This window comes from Tursiops truncatus, chromosome 18 (genome assembly GCF_011762595.2).
Source record: "Tursiops truncatus isolate mTurTru1 chromosome 18, mTurTru1.mat.Y, whole genome shotgun sequence".
Lineage (NCBI taxonomy): Eukaryota > Metazoa > Chordata > Mammalia > Artiodactyla > Delphinidae > Tursiops > Tursiops truncatus.
In genome coordinates this window covers 77,028,830-77,050,142 of record NC_047051.1, presented here as the reverse complement: position 1 = coordinate 77,050,142, position 21,313 = coordinate 77,028,830, and the positions used below count along the sequence as shown (strand labels likewise).

At 45.7% G+C, this 21,313-nt stretch overlaps 1 protein-coding gene across 5 annotated transcripts in view; it reads left to right on the top strand.

The window, feature by feature from the left end:
• Positions 1–21,313, top strand: part of TUBGCP3 (tubulin gamma complex component 3) — a 60,947-nt gene that overhangs the window by 16,164 nt on the left and 23,470 nt on the right. For 3 of the 5 annotated variants that reach the window (XM_033843890.2, XM_033843888.2, XM_033843891.2), the window contains 9 exons: positions 1,032–1,204; positions 1,980–2,098; positions 2,731–2,856; positions 4,601–4,669; positions 5,035–5,167; positions 7,124–7,290; positions 16,627–16,737; positions 17,072–17,180; positions 19,984–20,173. In XM_033843890.2, coding sequence (XP_033699781.1) covers positions 1,032–1,204; positions 1,980–2,098; positions 2,731–2,856; positions 4,601–4,669; positions 5,035–5,167; positions 7,124–7,290; positions 16,627–16,737; positions 17,072–17,180; positions 19,984–20,173 — 1,197 coding nt within the window. The remainder of the gene's footprint in view (positions 1–1,031; positions 1,205–1,979; positions 2,099–2,730; positions 2,857–4,600; positions 4,670–5,034; positions 5,168–7,123; positions 7,291–16,626; positions 16,738–17,071; positions 17,181–19,983; positions 20,174–21,313) is intronic. The other 2 variants (XM_033843889.2, XM_073795422.1) reach the window with 2 other exon arrangements.

Genomic DNA, 21,313 nt, shown 5'->3' with positions numbered 1-21,313 from the left:
TACCACACGTGTGGAATAAATAGAGTCTTTAAAGTTATCAGAAGACAGAACGTGTGTACCACACGTGTGGAATAAATAGAGTCTAGTATTTTAGAAAGACAGCACAATACATCCCCAAATTTCATCTTAAACTCATATTCTGGCTAAAAGAATAAACAGATGTTCATATTTTCACCTTTAAAATAAGTATTTGAAATAATTAGTGTCATGATATCGAAAAAACTGTATAGACAACTTTGAACTGAAGTGGTCTTTTAGAATTTTTTCTTAAATTTAGGACTATTCAAAAACATAGTTTTAATTTAGTGTTGTTGATGACTTTTCCCCCCCGTCAAAAATAGGGAAAAGTCAGGGCCATTTCAGGTTTTTCTTTCCTCTCTTACTCGACCAGTTAAAACCAGAGCTCACCACTTGGAAGCAGTAGTGCCACTGAGATCCTCGTTTCTGTATTTTGCGGTCCCAGGAAGCGCTATTTTTGTTGCGGTTGTCAAAACATGTCATTAGAAATCAGCTGTCAGCTTCCTGCATCTTCAGGGAGCAGCTTTGACACGTTCTCCAAATTATTAGAAGCTGTCTTGACCTTGGAGGTGCCTTTGCCTTGTATTTTATGTTTGTGCATTTTTAAAACTAATTGCGGATTACGACATTTCTTTTCGTATCAAGTGCTGTGAAGACTGAGGGACAGGGAGGACGGAAGGGGGACAGCGTTTCAGATTTTTTTAACTCAGCGAATGTTGACTGGATGAAAGATGTTAACTTTCAGGGTAAAACCAGTAGTGAATCTCAAAGTGGTTTTAGCTGGGTGGTGTGTGTTATGTATTTGTAAAGAAAAGTCCAGTAGGTTGTGACTTGTGTGTTGAGAAGTCTGTGGAGGTGGCAGGAAGAGCCCGAGAGCCACTGCGGGAGCCCAGGAGGCCTTGGGCGTCGTCGCTGGGACACGGGGGCGCGGTGGTGGTGTGTCTTCGGCTGTCTCAGTGTCCTCCATGAAGAGCCGGGCATTTGAAGACACAGACGGTCCCTTCCTCTTTCAGACAGTCTCACCCAGCTCCAGGCGTGGGAGATTGTCTTCGACAGCAGCTGAGCTCACGTCTTGCATGGACTTTAACTGCAAACCAGCCTTCTTTACAAACCACTACCTCGAAAGGTGTCCCCAGCGCTGTTTCTCGCAATGTGACGAGGCCACGGAGAGAAGGGGATGCAGGTGGTGAGTAGGGATGCACCCCTTGTTTTAAACGCTCACAGCCTTGGCCTGGTTTCTCGTTCTGGTGACGGGGTTCAGGAGCCTCAGTCCTCCAGGCTGGCTTTGTCACCCTGTCACCCTGACTGTGCCTCCCCAGAGCCGCCCACCCCTCAGGTCCTTGCTGAGTGCTTTCCTGGGTCTGCTCTCCCTTCCCCAGTGACGATAGGCCCGGTTTGCTGCAATCCGATATTTATAGACCATTATCGCCACAACTGACTGCAGCCTGGAGTGGGAGCCTGACCCTACTGGGCTCTCGCTGTGTCTCCTCCCACTGAGACCTTGGATCTGTGGGCTTTGCCTCTTGTCATGACATTGGGTAACACCTAAATTCTGAGTTAGCTTTTGTTCCAAGGTTTGTGGAAATCATAAATCCGTTTCTGCCGTGTTAACTGCTTTCGTCATGGTGATGGAGATGGAACCAGGTTTGCGTGCTTGCTGTGTAGCCAGTTTTCTAAACGTCGTGTGAAATAATTATCCATCCTTTTGTGATTGATTTGTGCTGCTCCTTGATCATATGTTAAACTCCCACATACTGCTTTGTCTTTTTAAAAGACTTTTGGAAGAGAAATTATATGATCTCCATATCATTTTCAGAAAATCCTTTTTTCTTATAACTTCATATTCTTTCTCATCTTAAACTCATTTATTTAGTTTTTAAATTTTGTTCTGGTTGCAGATATATTACCTGGAGCGAATTGTGTTGTGCGATTTATTTCACCTTGTAAAAACCGTGTTACAGGTGCTGTGGAAGTTGCCGAGGCAGCCCTAGTCAGAGATATTCTGTACGTCTTCCAGGGCATAGACGGCAAAAATGTCAAGATGAGCAACGCTGACAACTGTTACAAAGTGGAGGGAAAGGTACAGTCACTGAAACCCCGTCTGAAGTGTTCAGAAGTCAAGACAGATGGCATCAGGACCAGGCAGGCACGGTTGGCTTGTGAGGCAGCGCTAGGGTCACGAGGGCTGGCGTGCAGATTCGGGAGTCCGGGTCAGCCTGCACCACGGAACCCTGGTTTGCGCCCTGGTTTGATCCTCAGCGCGTTGCCCCCTTTCCTCCTGTGGCGGTGGTGCCCGAGTTACCTGACGGCCAGGTATCCTGGCATCTTTGCTTCTGTCTTCCAGAACCTGCCTTTCCCACAGTCCTTCTTGTTGACCCTCTGTCCTTTTGCGACTCTTAGCCGAGTCATGAGGCCACTGATGTCACAGACTGTCCCTGCCACGCCGGCACCCCGGCCAGTCACTCCTGGGGCGGTGGGACCCAGGCCTAACACTTGCTCAGAGGTGTCTTACTTCTCTGCCTGCTCTGTGACGCTTCTTGTTCCCTAGAGTCTCACTGCTTTCACTTGAGTGATGGTGTATTAGTTATCTTTAAGTTGCTTATGTTGAAGCCTAAGAATTATAAAAGTACAAATGGTTAAAACAATAATAATAATTAAAATCCTAGTGTTAAAATTTTTTTATTTTAAACTCTGGATATATTTACTTTTTAGGCAAACCTAAATAAATCTTTGAGGGATACGACAGTCAGACTTGCTGAGTTGGGATGGTTACATAATAAAATCAGAAAATACACTGACCAGAGGAGCCTGGACCGTTCATTTGGACTTGTAGGCCAGGTATGTTCTTTGTTACGGAGACACGTGGGGTTTTGGGGTGACATTCACCTCGGGAAATGCTTAATCTCCTTAGACTCTTATAAGAAAGTCATTCTGAAGAGGGTTCTTTTTACATAAAGAAGGTTTGAAAATGGACTGTGTCAGCCATGGTCAACTCAAGAAAAGAGAAAACATAGTGGATAGTGACAAAGATAATCAAATATAGCGATTTTTAAAAATGTTTAATGAATACTTAGGAACACTGACCATGTATGAGTCACTTTACATATTTTAGTGTATTTTCCCTTTGACTTGATTCTCTCAATTAAAAAAACCTTTTTTTAATTGAAGGATAGTTGATTTACAGTGTTGTGTTTCAGGTGTATATCAGAGTGGTTTGGTTATACGTGCATATGTATGTATTTTTATTACCTTCCATTGTAGTTACAAATATTGAATATCGTTGCCTGTGCTATACAGTAGATTCCTGTTTCTCTATTTCACTATAGTAGTGTGCATCTGTAATCCCATACTCCCAGTTTATCCCTCCCTCCCTTCCCTCCCTTTCTCCTTTGGTAACCATACGTTTGTTTTCTGTCTGTGAGTCTGTTTCTGTTTTGTAAATAGGTTCATTTGTATTATTTTTAGATTCCACATTGAAGTGGTATCATATGATATTTGTCTTTGGCTGACTTACTTCACTTTGTATGGTAATCTCTAGGTCGGTCCATCCATGCTTCTGCAAGTGGCATTATTTCATTCTTTTTTATAGCTGAGTAATATTCCATTGCGCGCGCGCGCGTGTGTGTGTGTGTGTGTGTGTGTGTGTACGCGCGCACACACACCCACACCACATCTTCTTTATCCAGTCATCTGTTGATAGACACTTAATGTTTCTTTTATGTTCTCTAACGTGCTGCACTAGTGATATTTTTAAATTGGCAACTCCATGCCAGTTCCCCCCATTTTGGTGAGGGGAGTTGCACCATCCACATTATTAAAAACTGCCTTGTACCTTTTCAATCTTAAATTCTGAAAAGGTATCAGAAGGACCTTCACATACTCCTGTTCCTCTGGAATGAACTCTGGGCCTAAGCCTAGGGATTTGCAGGAGGAGAGCCTGCGACAGAACCTGCGAAGGACAGACAGGTTTCTCAAGGACACAGAGGACATACTCGTGGTTACCAAAGGGAAGGTGGTGGGAGGGATAAGTTAGGAGTTTGGAATTAGCAGATACACGGTACTGTGTATGTATAAAATAGGTAACCAACAAGGACCTACTGTATAGCACCGGGAACTATATTCAGTACCCTGTAATAAGCTATAACAGAAAAGAGTCCCAAAAAGAATATAGATGTATACATATATATGGATAACCGAATCACTTCGCTGTACACCTGAAACTAACAGAATATTGTAAATCGACTATACTTCAATGAAAAAAAATTAGAAGGGACGTAATCTGAAAATAAAGCGTCAGTGTCTAAAGTGAATGCCCTTTAGCTTATGAAAAATGCACTGTTTCTCCACTTCCCTCCTGCAAAGCTCACGCTGAGGGACAGCCCTTTCCGGGTGCTATTAGATGCGTATGTCGTGGTGGGTACACCTGCGTGGGGACTGTGGGCAGAAGCAGACTTCCGTTTCGCGGACACCCGAACTTTGTCTCAAGGCGTCGTCCTGCGAGGTCCCCGTGTGTTGCGGTGTAGTGACCGTCGTGTGCAGTGACCGTGTCCTACTTTAATTGTGCTCCGTCCTTTCTCCACAGAGCTTTTGTGCTGCGTTGCACCAGGAGCTCAGAGAATACTACCGCTTACTGTCTGTTTTACATTCCCAGGTAAATACCTTATTTTTAATTTCTTCAGGATTTGAAGTGTTAGGAAATGCCACTATACGGAACTTTTAAGTTTCTTCGTACATTACTTTTGAAAGATAAAAATCTGATAATCCTGTTGGGAAGGATTGGATATCTGTGAAGTTTCAGTGTGTCCTAGAGCCAGTTCATTGCTAATTTTCAGGGTCCTGTCTGCCATTGAAACAGACCTCCTTTGTAGCTTGAAGGAACTGTCACTGTCTCAGAGGGACCTTCTGTTTCATTTTTATGAGGATAATCCTTGCCCCGTGTCTACTTCACATGGATTAAGACATGCTTGGCCTGTTTGGTGACCTGTACTTACACATTCTGTCTTTCCTGTTTTTCAGCTACAGTTAGAAGATGATCAGGGTGTGAATTTGGGCCTTGAGAGTAGCTTAACACTCCGGCGTCTCCTGGTTTGGACGTACGACCCCAAGATAAGACTGAAGACCCTGGCGGCGCTGGTGGACCACTGCCAAGGTCATTTTGCTTTATTTCAAAGCAGGTTTTAGGGAATGTCACCGAGGTTTGTTTTTGTGCCTGCCCCTTTTGTATGCTTAACAGCCAGAAGGATGCTGATTAAATACAAATTAATAGACGTGAAATTATAGGGAGAATAACCAGCTGCCCTCACAGCCCAGTGTTTAGGCTTTGGAGGCTCAGGACTTCCTTGAGGGGAAGGGGGCGGGGTCTAGTTTTCAGAGATTTCGCCTTTTCCTCTGGCCCACGGTGTTCCAGCTGCTTATCTCTGTTCCTCTTTTATTCGTCTTTCAATTAGCAGCCTCTCCTAGCGCTTCACTCCCCCCCAGGTTCTGGCCCACGTCTGGGCTCAGCAGCTGCGTCACAAGTTCCCTTGTTTGCGCGTCTGGGTGGGGCCTCCCCTGGGTTCTCAGCCTGTGTTTCTAGTTGCTTCTCAGCGTCTTTCTCACTGTGTGTGCTCCCTTGGCCAGGAAGCCCTTTGTCTCTCCTCATCTGTAACCGTGGGCACTGGGGATCCCTGCCCCCTCGGGGTGGGAGGGCCAGGTGAGATGTGGGGGCTGGTGACCACCCTGCCCTCCTGGCTGCGCGTGCGCTGCCCCCCTCGCGCGGAGTGGTTCTCGGGGCCACTGACTCCAAGGGCACGGTGTGGGGGGCACCTTCCTCAAAAGAAGAAAGAAGTCGAATACAGTGAGTAAATGCCTCCTTTCTCTCCAGCTGCCAGCAGCCCCCCAACTGTCTTCCTGCCGACCCCCATCCCTTTCATGGTCCTGGCACCTCCAGCTCCTCCCTAGGCCCCCAGGCTTTGCCCTCCCTGGGGCGCTGGGGTCCCCGCTCCGGGCCTTCTTCATGCCCTGTCCTCATAACCTGCCAACTGGCTCTGTCTCTGTTTGTGCACACATGCCAAGAGGGATCTCACTAAAGTCAGGGTACATCAGTCCTTCCCTTAAAATCTGTCTGCAATCCGAAGACGCAGACGTAGAGAGAATGGACTTGAGGACATGGGGAGTGGGAAGGGTAAGCTGGGACACAGTGAGGGAGTGGCATGGACATATATACACTCCCAAATGTCAAATAGATAGCTAGTGGGAAGCAGCCGCATAGCACAGGGAGATCTGATCGGTGCTTTGTGACCACCTAGAGGGGTGGGATAGGGAGGGTGGGAGGGAGGGAGATGCAAGAGGGAGGGGCTGTGGGGATATATGTGTGTGTATAGCTGATTCACTTTGTTATACAGCAGCAACTAACACACCATTGTAAAGAAATTATACTCCAATAAAGCTGTTAAAAAAAAAAAGAAACTTTCTGCAATCTAACGAACTCCAGAATTATTCACATGGGAAACTCTTCGTGTGCTTATACTGTTGGATCTGGTTTTTGCCACTCCCAATATTTTATGCTGAGCTGTGCTCCTGGGTCACCGGGCACTATTAACACAGGGCCATGTTTTCAAACTGTAGGGCCACCAGTTAGTTAATGGGTTATGACATCAGTTTAATGAGTTGAGACCAGTGTATTATTACCAAAAGAGAAAAAGGAAAAAATAAGGAAATCTTTTTCCTTAAAAAGGAAAAAATAGAAAATCTGAAAGTGTAAGTATTGTTTGTAAAACTCTTGTTTTCTATACATGCCTATTTGTGTACTGGATTGCGGTATGAAGTGTGAGTCTGGATGTGGGTCTCAGTCAGGAGAAGGTGAAGAATTGTGTTCTCGGTCGTATCTCGAGTCGCGTTTTCCATAGAGGTCGTGGAGAGTCACGTGAAGGCTCTGACTCACGTGAAGCCCAGGGAGAACCTCGGCCTCTGGGCTCCTGGTCCGTCACGTGCTGGCCGCTGCGTCTGCGTCCGGACGGTACTGAGAGAGCAGCCGCACTTCATCTCCGACTTGGCCGTTTGCGGTAGTGTTCAGTTGTTGGTTTCTGCCGTGAGTGTCCACGTGGATGTTTTGCTGTGTCCCCAGGAAGGAAGGGAGGTGAGCTGGCTTCAGCCGTCCACGCCTACACCAAGACGGGGGACCCCTCCATGAGGTCCCTGGTGCAGCACATCCTCAGCCTGGTGTCGCACCCCGTCCTGAGCTTCCTTTACCGGTGGATCTACGACGGCGAGCTCGAGGACACGTACCACGAAGTAAGGGACGCGGCCCCTTCTCAGGCGCGGCTTTGAGGAGCGTGGGAGCAGTTACCCTTTCTTGATTTGTTCCAGAAACGATTTCCTCCTCACGGCGGCGCCACCGCACCTCATTGGCCTGCCTGGCCTGCTCTGCTTCAGTCAGAGCTGCACTTGGCCAGTGAGAAATCGTCACCCCCGTCTGAGCGGTGGGGACTCAGCAAGGGCAGATCGCTTGTCCCTGTTGAGCAGCAAGCTGGCGGCAAAGCTCGGACTAGGGGTCCCCAGTCTCAGTCCGGTTTTGCTGGCGGGGGGGTAGTACGTGTTCTCGTGCTTTGCACCATTACTGTGTGAACTGAGCTCATCTGGTTAACTGTGGTGCTGACAATTTTAATGAGACAAGTTATCTGTATATGTGTATATGTACCTATTGAAATACAGTTAGTTCCCCCAGAATGTAACATATTTGTCCCTAAAAATCACTGCTATGCAAAATCATACGGTAAAAACCAGACTCTGACAAAAAGTAGAGTGAGGGGCACCACACTCAAAAACCTTGTCATTATGTTACATTAAAAAAGGATAGGAATTAAATGGAAGCTGTAGCACAGTTTCTAACACATATTAAACGGTTAAGGAATGGGCAAATTCTAGAGTAAATACGGCATTGACCTTGACAAAGCCCTGGTATTAGCTTGTGGGCCCGGGTGGAGGCAGGATGGACGGTCGTGGCTGCTGGAACGAGTGGGTGAAGGCGGCAGGGCAGTTTCAGGTGCGTCTGTGGGGATGTTCGTGTGGCCCACGTGGCTGGGCTCCTGTTTTCACCTAGTTTTTCGCGGGTGAAATTGCACGTAAGCAATCATGGAAGCAGATCTGACCGTAGGTGGTACTGTTTTGTGCTTTGGGGACACACGCGGCATCCACGTGTGTGTGTGTGCTGTGGAGGCCCCCAGGGTGCCCTGTAGGCCTCCTGTGCAGGGTTGGGCTTGTAACTGTTGCTGCCTGGACACGGCCCTTTTGCCTAACATGTTGCTCTCCTATCCGAGCAGATTATGTTCTTTTAGTTTTAAATCTTACCCACATTATTAAAGTGAACACCACTTCATGTGCCTCCCTGGGAGTGTTTATGAGCTTCTCTGAAGTCAGTCCTGGGAGATGGGCTGGCTCGGCTGTGGGGAGGGCACAGCTGTAGGTATGACTCCGTCTCGAGCGCTGGGTGGCTTTCCCGGTCCCCACACTCCATGCGCCCCCGTCGGCTTATTCCTCCTTCCCGTGTGCACTTCATGTTACCCAACCTGAGTAAAAGTGTTTTTAATCTAATGTATGAGATGTGGCGTCTCCTATGGTATTTATGTATTTGTGTTTCACTGGTTACTAGTGAGATTGACCAGCTTTTCATGTGTATCGGTTATTTTTATTTGTCCTACTAATTGCTGTTTGTATTGTTTCCCCATTTGTCCTGTGGATTTGTCTGACTTTTTAGGAGTCGAATCATGGGATGGGTTTATACATTTGGATATCTTGTATCTGTAATTGCACTTTTTTCCTTTAATTATTTTTCTTCAACCGTTTGTTTTCACATTATTTCAGACTTAGAGGTGTAAGAATAGTACCGAGAATCAGAGGCTTCACGGATGCTCTCCAAATGTTGGTTTTGCCATGTTTTATCTTATACTGAATTCCCGTTTACACCCGAGTCTGTTTCTGGACTATTTTTTTCGGTTTGCTATTTCTTTGTCAGTAATACTTAAACGTAGCTTTAAAGTTTGATATCTGGTAGGAGCAGCTCTTTTCACAATCGTCCTTGTTGTTTCTGCACATTTCTACTTACATATAGATTTAGAATTAGCTTGTTCATTCTGCCAGATAAAACATGAGAGAGTTCGTAGAAACACAAACTATCAAACTGACTCATGGGAAATAGAAAATCTAAATAGACCTATAACAAGTAAAGAGAATAAATCAGTGCTCTAAAAAGCTTTCCAGAAAAGAGTCCAGGGCCAGATGGCTTCACTGGCGGATGTGACCAGAGTGGGGCCGGGGCCATGTCTGCCCCTGTCTGCCTGGCGGGGCTCCTGGACCTGCTTTCTCTGGCCCGCCGTCCACTCCTCCCCAGTAACTTCCCTGCGTGCAGCTCCTGTCGGTCTTTGTTGACGGCTCTGCAGAGCTCACTTCCTGTGTAACGTGGCTTCATCCTGTGGTCCTTCCAGGAAGCTCTTTGAAACGCCCATGTTTACCTGGTTCCCCGGAGGCTTTTCTCTCCCCCTCCTGCTGCAGAGCGACTCTCAGTGTCCCACCGTGGCTGCCTCTGGGTTTGACTGACTTGCAGCCCAAGGATGAGTTTTCAGTCCTTTTATCTGAAAGAAAAACTTCCAGGTGGCCTCTGAGCTTTGCTATTTCTGTGGCGTCATTAAAACTGCCTCTGGGTCCACCAGTTGGGATTTTACTTTTATTTTATTTATTTATTTATTTATTTTAAATTACTTAATTAAGTTTTGACTGCGTTGGGTCTTCGTTGCTGTGCGCGGACTTTCTCTAGTTGCGGTGAATGGGGGCTACTCTTCGTTGCGGTGCGTGGGCTTCTCATCGTGGTGGCTTCTCTTGTTGCGGAGCACGAGCTCTAGGGTGCGTGGGCTTCAGTAGTTGTGTCACATGGGCTCAGTAGTTGTGGCTTGTGGGCTCTAGAGTGCAGGCTCAGTAGTTGTGGCTCACAGGCTTAGTTGCTCTGCGGCATGTGGGATCTTCCCGGACCAGGGCTTGCACCTGTGTCCCCTGTATTGGCAGGTGGGTTCTTAACCACTGCGCCACCAGGGAAGACCGGACTTTTCTTTTAATTGTTAAAAAGATATGATCCTTTAGTCCAGTGCAGGGATTAGTATCCAGTTTTTATTTTGTTTATCTTGTATTAGGATGAAGTGCAAAGGCAGGCAAGACTAGAGACCTGTAAGAATTTACAGATGTCCTCTGAATAGACATTTTTCCAAAGAAGACATACAGATGGCCAACAGACACATGGAAGGATGCTCAACATCACTAATTATTAGAGAAATGGAAATCAAAACCACAGTGAAATATCACCTCACCCCTGTCAGAAATGGCCGTCACCAAAAAGACAAGAAATAACAAGGTCGGCGAGGACGCGGAGGAAAGGGAGCCCCGGGCACTGTTGCTGGGGGTGTGAATTGCTGCAGCCACTGTGGAGGGCTCTCAGAATAATTAACAATAGAACTACCATAGGAGCCAGCAATTCCGCTCCTGGGTATATACCTGAAAAAACGTAAACACTGAATTGAAAAGATACATGCGCCCCGATGTTCATAGCAGCATTATTTCCAATTGCCGAGATATGGAAGCAACCTAAGTGTCCATCAACAGATGAATTAATAAAGAAGATGAGGTACATATACACACAATGGAACACGACTCCGCCATAAAAGGAATGGAATTTTGCCATTTGCAACAACGTGGATGGACTTGGAGGGCATTATGCCAAGTGAGATAAGTCAGAGGAAGGCAAATAGTGTATGCTATCACTAATATGTGGAACTTAAAAAATACAACAAACTAGTGAACGTAACAAAAGAGAAGCAGACTCAGATGTAGAGAACAAACTAGTGGTTACAAGTGGGGAGAGGGAAGGGCGAGGGGCAAGACAGAAGTGGATGATTAAGAGGAACAAATGGTCATGTATAAAACAAGCTACAGGGATATACTGTATAGCACAGGAACTATAGCCAGTATTTTATAATAAGTGTAAATGGACTTTTAATCATTGTGAATCAGTATGTTGTACACCTGAACTTATAATGTACATCAACTATACCTCAGTTGAAAAAAAAGATTTTACAGATGCACTGAATGATTAGTGTAGAAAGTACTTTCAGTGTTTGGGGAGAAGTTTCGAATTATTTTTGGTTCTTACAGAGTAGGACTGTAAAAGGAAACCAGAGTTTTTCATTTTGCTACAATGACTATCTAGGGAAACTCTATCATGAGGCATTTAATGGCTCACATGGGTTCTCCCCTGTAAACTGAGAGAGGTAAACCAATTACGCTAGTGTGTTCAAGGTAAACATGATAGCTCAGTGCTAATTTGTTTTATATTTTTGCCTTTCGGATAAACCTGTCAGAGCTATAAAGGATTGGGGCCTTCAGCTAGGAACAGGAAAATAAGGGAAAAGTTGAAAGTCAACACTCTTGCTTTCAAAATTAGAAAAATTTCAGACAGCGATCAAATGTGAGCTGAAACGCTCTGCTGAGACTCCCAAACCTGCATCCTCGGATCGGAAGGTCGGGGCACTAACTAGAGAGAATGCAGGGGCTGCTTTTTCGACTATCTCTGTGGACGCCTTCAGCCCTCTCCTTACTTTGTTCCGCTTACACTTTTGCTGGGAATTACTGGATTTAAAGGTTGACCGTGTACCTGTCTTACGCTTCGGCACTTTGACGCCCGCCCCTGAAAGCTGTCGTCTGCCAGCCTGCCTGGTCGGCTCCAGGGCCTTCCCCTGGTCCAGAGCCTCCGGCTTCTCTCCGCGTGGCCAGAGGCGGGTCTCTTGGTGGCGGCCTGCCTGTTGACCCGTTGAAGTTGGGGTCCTTTGTGGTCTGAATGAATGGATCTGGTCTTAGAAGATAAGTCGCTTGCTGAGGAACTTACCCTCTTTATTTCTGTTCTTAGCAGGAAGACCTTGGCGTTCGTCCAGCACTTCATGAGAAATCATGGTTCAATTATGCTTTATTTTTCCCTCACCTCTTTCTGTGTTGGACATAGTGGTGAAAATTAAAGAACCTTGAGTGGAAGCGCATCAGTAGAATAAAAGCATATTGCAATTATATTCTGACCTTGATTCTTTTCCTCCGTAGCTATATTTTTCGCAAGATTAATTATACCCTAAAGTGTGCCCAGGTCTCTCGGTGTTTGCTTCTAGATGTTTGCCAGTGGGGTGACTGAGTGCTGCTTTGCCCTCGGATGAAGTGATGCTCTCATAACTCCTAAAGGTGACTGAATGCCTGAGTTCTTTATCTTTTAAATTAAATTTTCTTATTGTTCGTACTGATAAAAATCCAGCTGTACTCCAACTATCAGGATAAATTAGTGTGTTGTCGGTAGAAACCAGATCTCCTGTTTAAGTGAGTAACAGATAAATAACAATTTATATGCAGTTAATCTAATCTGTTGAATGGCAAGCCGCAGAGCGGACACACTGGTGACTGGGTAACCTCTTAGATTGTTCATGGTGAGCTTGTGACACTTCAGTTTCTATCAGGGCTGATTTGAGTTTATGTTAAAGTGGTGATGGCCTCATTATAATAGTACTGAAAGCAGTCATTAGTTATGTGTTTAAAATTAGAAAGGGAATATAAATTTAAAAACTGAAGAAAGGAATATCAATAAATACTTTCAGAATTTAAATTGATATCTAAAGATAAGAATATGAGTTGGAAATAAATGTAGCAATCTCGTCCTCATGATCATAAAAGTATTGGCATTTGTTCAGATGCCTACTTAAAGGGAACTGGCTCTATTTGATCCTAGCTGGCTCCATACCATCTAGGATCAAATACAAGACCTTAACATCATTAGAAATTTTGTTTCCTTAAATAGTTACCCTTGGGAGTAGATTTCTGTGAACAGGAAAAAAAAGTCTTTTTTAGTTGATCGCCTTGGGAAAACAGTGTTTCTAAAAAAATTCTTACTTGTACCATATGTTCACTCATTGGCTTGAATTACTCAGTTCTTTTGAACAGTATTTTTTTCTGATTTAAAAATGTGCAATTAAAACGTTTCTGAGTATGTAAACACAGAGGGGAAAATTAAACTTTATTGGATCTCATCATGAACCTATAGCCTGTTAATATTTTTGTATATTCATGAACCTATAGCCTGTTAATATTTTTGTATATCCCTTTTTACAGCATATTCTTATATATTTTTATGTGTGTGTATGTCATACCACGCATAGTATTTTGTAAACTCTTTGTTTTTAAAATAAATTTATTTATTTTTGGCTGCGTTGGGTCTTCGTTGCTGCTCACGGGCTTTCTCTAGTTGCGGCGAGCGGGGGCTACTCTTCGTTGCAGTGCATGGGCTTCTCATTGCGGTGGCTTCTCTTGTTGCGGAGCATGGGCTCTAGGCACGTGGACTTCAGTAGGTTGCGGCACGTGGGCTCAGTAGTTGTGGCTTGGGGTCTCTAGAGCGCAGGCTTGGTAGTTGTGGCACATGGGCTTAGTTGCTCCACGGCATGTGGGATCTTCCGGACCAGGGCTCAAACCTGTGTCCCCTGCATTGGCAGGCGGATTCTTAACCACTGCACCACCAGGGAAGTCCTGTAACCTCTATTTTTATTTGAAGTAAAGAAAGAAAATAATTTCATGCCATTAAACATTATTCTTCTATACCAAGACTTCTTAAAATGTGATCTCTGAAACTCCTGAATAGCACAAAAAACTGTGTATTTTGTGGATATAAGCATTTCTTTCCTGGGAAGAAAATCTGTAGTTTTCATCAGATTCTCAGAATGGCTTCTGATAGTTAACAGACTTCATTTTAATTAATTAATTAATTTTTTTCCAGCCATGGCACGTGGCTTGCGGGACCTTAGTTCCCCGACTAGGGATTGAGCCCAGGCCACGCAGTGGAAGTGCTGAGTCCTAACCACTGGACGGCCAGGGGATTCCCATACTTCATTTTTAATGACTACATGATAATATTCTGTAATTCATTTTTACACATTTAGTGTGTATTAGAAGTATGTTGTGCCCCAAAATACTTTATTCCAGTAACGCAAGGATAATGTTTCACTCAAAGTTTCTTCATCTGTATTCACAAATGAAGGTGGTCTGTAGTTTCCATTTGGGGCATTATTTTTATCAGGATTAGCTCGTGTTAAACGAGATTCATTAAATAAACAGGTACCGCACATTCTTCTGTGGTCTAGAATAATATAAGAAAGATACCTTTTTTTACAGTTTAGTAGGCCCCATGTCTTAGTGATAGCAGTTTACATTTCTGATTTCTTCTACAGATACTGCTCTTTTTAGAGTCTTCTCTCTCCCTCCCTCCTCTGTTTCTCAAGCCCCTTCCTTAGGTTTATTTTGGTTATTTACTTTTTGCTAGGAAACTATTAATTTTGTATTGCTATATATTTGCTAAAAATATTTTAAAAATTCTTTAAATCCATTTTGTATCTGCAGACACACCTTTGTAGCCAGGGTTGTGTGTTATTCACCAATTGGTGATTTGGAATTTACGTAAAAATCAACAAAAAGGCATTTAGGTATGTTAGGACTTCAATGGATCTTACAGTCCAGTGGGAGGACCGAGCTGCCATGTGTAACGTGGCCATTGCTGCGTCTCAGACATCCAGCTGCTGACTTAAAGTACTGCCAAGTACTCAGACTGTGGTCCAAATGCCATTTCTCCCTAAAAGGGACTGGGGCTCCTTGGAGAAGCAGCTGATTCTAGGTCGGGGGAGAAATGAACGCTTAGGAACCTAGAGCCTGGATCAGGCCAGCAGCAGGGAAGGCACCTCGCGTGGAGTCTGAAGGATGCAGCGTCAGCTCAAGGCACTCCGCCCTCCCAGGATGGGCAACGGGACGCCGGGAGGGATAGTAACCGAGATGGATCGAAGCACCAGATGCGCTCCAGTCCATCTAACTAGTCTCCATGGACGGGTGTAAACATACTATCAGACACTCCTCAGCGTCTCTTGGTGGAGTCAGTTTTTCCCCTTTTAATCTTTCGATGTAAGTGACTGTAATGATCGCTCCTGGTGAGGACGCTAGCTCAGAGGAAAGGGTGCTGGCCTGGCCAGTAAAGAGAAAATGCAGCCCAGAAGGAAACAGACCCCAGTGTGTACTGTGTGCAGGGATGGAAGATCTAAGGAACTAAAACAGTGCAGCGAGAATACAGTTGTCCCTCGGTATCCATGGGGCATTGTTTCCAGGACCCTCGCAGATAAATGTTTGCAGATGCTCAAGTCCCTTGTGTAAAATGGTGTGGTGCCCACCCTACCTGCATCCCTGGGCTCTGCATCCGTGGATGCCCCCAGCCATGGATACGGAGGGCCCAGTGTGCTTGCTAAAATAGTGGAGAATCTTTCCGTAATCTAGGATGGGAGCTCTTAGGAAGACAGGAGACCCAGAAGCCGTAAAGGAAGACGGTCACCAATATGGCCCGGAAAGAAAAAGACAAAACATGGAGCAGACCATACACAGTGGCAGATCATTCATTTGGAAACATTTGTAATTCCTAATGATTCACAAATGGTCACTCTCCCTTATATAACAGAGCCTCTGTGTATTGGTAAGAAAAAGACAGTAGAAAGATGGGATGAAGATATAAAAAGACAATTCACAGGAGAAAATCATGTGGTAATCAGCATTATGAAAGTGGGCCCAACTTCCTTTGTTGTCAGCGAAAGAACAGGACAAGCAACCGTGATTTTGCCTGATTGGCAAAATTCAAACCGAGCAAGGATGCAGAAATGTAGAGCTTCCTGTGGTGGGAGGGTCAGTTGGCAGGGCCGTTTGGAAGGGAGATCTGGCATTGTTTATGAAAATTAGAAATTACTTTGACTCAGCAGTTCTGCTTTTAGAGATCGAGTTTATAGAAATAAAAGCACAAGTCTGTCAGGACTATGACTGAAAAAGGAGAGTGGCCTCAGTGTAGTAGCAAACGAGCTGGAAACCATAGCAGCTTCGTTTTCTCCTTAACACCCGAGCCCTTTGGGATGTCAGGGAACAGGCGGCGGGGTGGGGTTAGGGAAGGGGAGGAAGTGAACAGGGGAAGCTTCTGAGCGCAGTGGTTCTGGGGGAGGGCGCCACGCGAAGGTCAGGTCGCTTCCTGCAGTGCTGCGGGTGGACCTGGGGCCTCTGCAGGCGGTGCACAGCGGCAGGAGGAGACGCTGCTGATGGAAGCGTCTCTTCCTTGGTGGAAGGAGGAGAGGAAGACTCTGAATTGGCTTGAATTGAATATTCAAACAGCCCCAGAGGCTTGTGTGCCTTTCCTAAGGTGGTGGGAAGAGTCTGTGTGGATTAGGCAGGCCTCGCACTCAGATCCATGATGTACACAGCAGAGGCTGTGATTGATATTATATTTACACGGGCAACCACATGTCTTTAAGAAAAAGCTTATCTTATTTTCACTATATTTTGGTTTTAAAAAGTGGGGAATAAGTGATTCCATTTAGAGAGATCTATCAGAATGCCTCTTAAAATAAGATTTATTGTATAAATGGTAAGCCTCCCAATATCTGGAGAATTTTGCTTCCTAGAATTACTTGTTTCTTGATGTTGCTGTTAGCTAATATTTCGCCATAAATATCACTTTTTAATGTTTCACTGCCTCTTTCCTTTCAGTTTTTCGTAGCATCAGATCCAACAGTGAAGACAGACCGGCTGTGGCACGACAAGTACACCCTGAGGAAATCAATGATCCCATCCTTCATGACGATGGACCAGTCCAGGAAGGTAGGGTGGGGCTGCTGTGACTGTGATGTGCTAATGCTGTATTTACCTGCATCCGGTGACAAAACCAGTCTTCAGTTACACAGTTTTGTGGCATGTTAGGATTTACATTCTTGAGGTGAAGTATATGTTAATTGACTGCCTCAACGCATTAATATGTGTTTGTTAATAACAATTTTTTCAGTTCCTGAAATTCACTTGATACTATCCCAGATGTTCTTATTATTTAGTTTTTAATCAATAGAATAATTTGTTGCTTATGAATATTTGTAGTGCTTGGATGTTTGATCGTTTTAATTTTGAATAAAGGTAACTAGAATATTTTCCTTTTTTTTAGGTCCTTTTGATAGGAAAATCAATAAATTTCCTGCACCAGGTTTGTCATGACCAGACGCCCACTACAAAGATGATAGCTGTGACCAAGTCTGCAGAATCACCCCAGGACGGTATGATGACGATGACGGTGGTGATAGGGATGGTGGTGATAATGTGATGGCACGATGGTGGTGATGGTAGTGGTGGTGGTGATAGTGGTGATGTCGGGGTGACGTTGGTGATGGTGCTGGTGACAGTGCTATATATTGCTGGAAGTACGTTTCGTTCAATAGGACTGACAGATTTTCTGAATTATTATCCAGGATACCTTAGTACACAGTGTGACACATATAAAATACCTATTACTGTGTAAATTTTGAATTTCCTTTCTTATACAGTTAAACAATAACTAGGTGTAGCTATTTTACTCTCCTTGGTAACTTGTGTTACTTTTTTTATGATGCAGTGACAGTATGCCAAAGTAAGGAAATAAAGGAAACACTTGCTAATGAACTCAGAGGCTTGTTCAGAAATCAGCGTGGATTCCCAGCGTTTATGTATTCAGAGTGCCGCACCGTGTTAACCGCTCTGTGGTTTTCCCTCATTTACTACTGTCCTCTCTGCCATTTCCCCCATTTGCTGCCTGCCCCATCCTCAGTAATTTCATGTATTCTCTGTGTGGCTGACTTAGACGGACAGCTGTCGGGTCTTGGCTACATTTGTTCCTTATACTGTTGTCTTGACTCATTCAAGTTTATTTTGTGTGAGGCATTGTGGTAGCTATAGGGGAGATGGTATGAATTCACCATGATGATGCTTTTCATGAACTGTGATCTAGGAATGGAGATCAAACGTACAAAAAAGTGAAATAATCAGTAAGTAGTAAATGGTAGAAAGTGATATATGAAATGAGGTGTACAGATAACGTGCTTGAAGCACAGAGTGCAGTACTGCTAGCTGTAGGCACTGTGCCATTTGGTATATACAGGTCTCCAGAGCTTATGCATCTTGTATAATCAAAACTCGGTACCCTTGGACCTTCACCGTCCTGTTTCCCCCTCTCCACCGTCCCTGGCAGCCACCATTCTACGCTCTGATTCTATGAGTTTGACTATTTTAGATTCCACATGTAAGTGAGATCATACAGTATTTCTTTTCTCTGTCTGGCTTACTTCACTCAGCATGATGTCATCCAGGTCCATCCACGTTGTCACCAATGGCTGAAGTACCTTCTTTTTTCAGGCTGAATTATGTTCCATTGGATATGTACACTGTATCTTCTTTATCCATTCATATGTCCGTGGACACTTTGGTGGTTGCCATGTCTTGGCTTTTGTCAGTAATGCTGCAGTGAACACGGAGTGCAGAGATTCCTTTGAGATCCTGACTTCATTTCCTTTTTGGATGTGAATTGCTGGGTCGTGTGGTAGTTCTGTTCTTAATTTTTTTGGGAACCGCCGTACTGTTCTCCACAGTGGCTGCACTGGGGCTCCCTTCTCTCCACGCCCCCATCAGCACTTGTGATTTCTTGACGTTTCGATGGTGGCCCTTCTGCGAGGCCTGTGGTGGTGTCTCATTGTGGTTTTGATTTGCATTTCCCTGATGATTAGTGATGCTGAGCACCTTCTTGTGTTCCTTTTGGCCCAGCTTGATTTTCAGCATCTGAGAGGACTCGCTAGGGGAGATTCCAGAATGTGCTGGAGTTGTACTGAAAATCCAGAGCAAGGTCAGGGCTGACGGGAGATGTGGTTGCAGCTGTGTCGCCATGCGGTTAAGGCCAGGGCCCCAGGGCTCCAGAGCGAGGCGGCGGCTGCAGCCGCGGGCCACACACGTCTCCCTCTCACCCCTCTGGCTCCCCGTCTCAGGTGTGTTTGACGCGCACTATTCTGCGTAAACTTTTTAGGGATTCAGAGATGCCAGGTTAGTTCTTAGAATATGGAGGTCCCCGTACAGAATTTTTGGAAACACCTGTGCTGAAGAGGTAGCAGAAGGAGGAAGAGCCAGGTGAAGAGTTGTTTTGATGCCTTTCGACGCTTCCCTAGTGGCCGGAGAAGATAGCACTTAGGGAGGACGAGTGCCGTGCCCGGCCTGCTGTGGAGACCCGCGGGGGAGGCCAGCACCGCCGAGCGCCCAGCGCCCAGCACGTGGCGGGTGTGCAGGAGACCGCGGGGCCTCCGTCGGCGACTCCTGCCCCCTCCACTGCTGCCCTCTGTGGAGGAAGGTTGTTTGGCTGCCAGTACCGCTGGGAGGACGGGAGATGCGGACTCGGGAGGGCTGCTGGGAATGATACAAAAAGCAGTGGGAAAAGTCACATATTTCTCATATGTGAGAAATTTTGGAAATTTAAAAGTGAGCTAGAGAGTTAAGGGTAAATGTTTTCCTGTGGGAGCCTATGGAACAGAGACTGGCCAGCAGCCTCTGGGTCGCGTGTCTTCTGACAGGCGCTTTGGCTGCCGTTGGTTGGCATCAGACCTTTTCTTTGGCGTGAAAACCCTTCATGAATCAAACACTGGTACAGTAAGAACACTTCCGGGGGGAGATATTGACATTTTTAAAATGACGTAGATCAACAGAAATGTATGTTGCCCCTCCCCCTACCCCATCCCCGCAATATGACCGTGGTCAGCTCGGCGCCTGGCGTCCTCACATTACTGCACCGTCAGACCTCCGCTTCTACAGAAAACTACGTTTTCCTCACTGTGGACACCTTAGTTTCTCCGCAGTAATGTATAACTAGAATAGCAGCAATACTAAAATAGGTTTTTCTTAATGGGCCCGTTATTCTGAAGCACAAACAAGCCCTCCTGACCACGCCCTTGGCTGTCAGCGAAGCTGTGAGCGGGTGTAGAGTGACTCTGTGTGTGTGAGTCTCATTCCTCCTCGTAAGATGCAGATTATGTACGTATGTGTACTTTTCCCTTTTGTTCTTTACAGCTGCAGATTTTTTCACAGATTTGGAAAATGCATTTCAGGGGAAAATTGACGCGGCTTATTTTGAGACCAGCAAGTACCTACTGGATGTTCTGAATAAGAAGTACAGCCTGCTGGACCACATGCAGGCCATGCGGCGGTACTTGCTGCTGGGTCAAGGAGACTTCATCAGGCACTTAATGGACTTGCTCAAGTAAGAAGGCTCTTGAGGGTTTTTTTTGTAGACGTGCAGTAGATTTCAGCATGATAAAGAGCTTTACAGTTTCTCTTTAAAAGAATAAGCGACATTAGAGGAAATGTGTTGAATCCTCACAGAACGTTGGGAAGATGAAATCAAGGAGAGAAAATTGTCGCGTCACCAAGCCGATGTCCCTCTAGCTCTGCTGGTCCTGTGCTCCGCTCGCAGGGCTCGTGCGCTTCCTGAGCACTGGCACCGACCAGCAGGGGCATGAGGGGTGTGTGGTGTGGTCGGTGAGCTTAGCTTCAGTTTGAGAGTAGTCTGAGAAATAAAATGTATGTTTCAAGATGGAACTTTTTCTTCCATGTTTTTAGTTTACATTATTTCTTGCTAAAAAAACCAAAAAACAAAACAACTTCATGGAGCAAATACAACTGCTCCTTCCATTTAGTTCCATGACGTTCCTCCTGGCACCGTCCCTTCTAGAAGGAAGTGTGTGTCCCTCCTTCCTGCCATAGAGACAGGAGGGCCAGCTCTGTAGCAGACAGCCGGGCCCCGGGCAGCCGAGGGTGGGCACAGCGTGGACTCGGGCGCCTAGGACTGGACATGTGGCTTCTTGGCGCTGCCTTTGGGACACTTCAGTCATGCCTGTGTGAGTCCAGCAGTGTCTCAGGCCTTTGGTCCCCAGACTCCATGTGTGCCGGAATCCCCTCCAGGGATTGTTGGACTGGATGGCCGGGCCTGCCCGCAGAGCCCGCTCCATGGCTTTGGGCTGGAGCCAGGACGGTGCGTCCCTAAGAGGGTCCCGGCCGAGGGGAAGCTGCCGGCATGGGGACTGCACTTGAGAAGCCGCTTCAGCCACGGAAACTCCGTAGTTCCACCTCTAACCAGAAGGCTGTCTTCAGTATGAAAGATGATTGAGTTTGGGGGGCACACATAGCAAGCAGGCTCAGGGGTAACCTTGTTTGAGGTGTTAGCTCATGAAAGAGTTGATGATCTGCTGAACATGAATTTTTGGTGGTTATACTTCCTGAAGGAGCCTTTCTGCTCTCTGTAAGGAAGGGGGTCACTGGTGACTTAGGTACTGGTCCCAGGGCAGCACCTGTGGGGAGTGGGTGGAGATGAGTTTTTAGGGGGAGATGTTCTTTCAGTGGC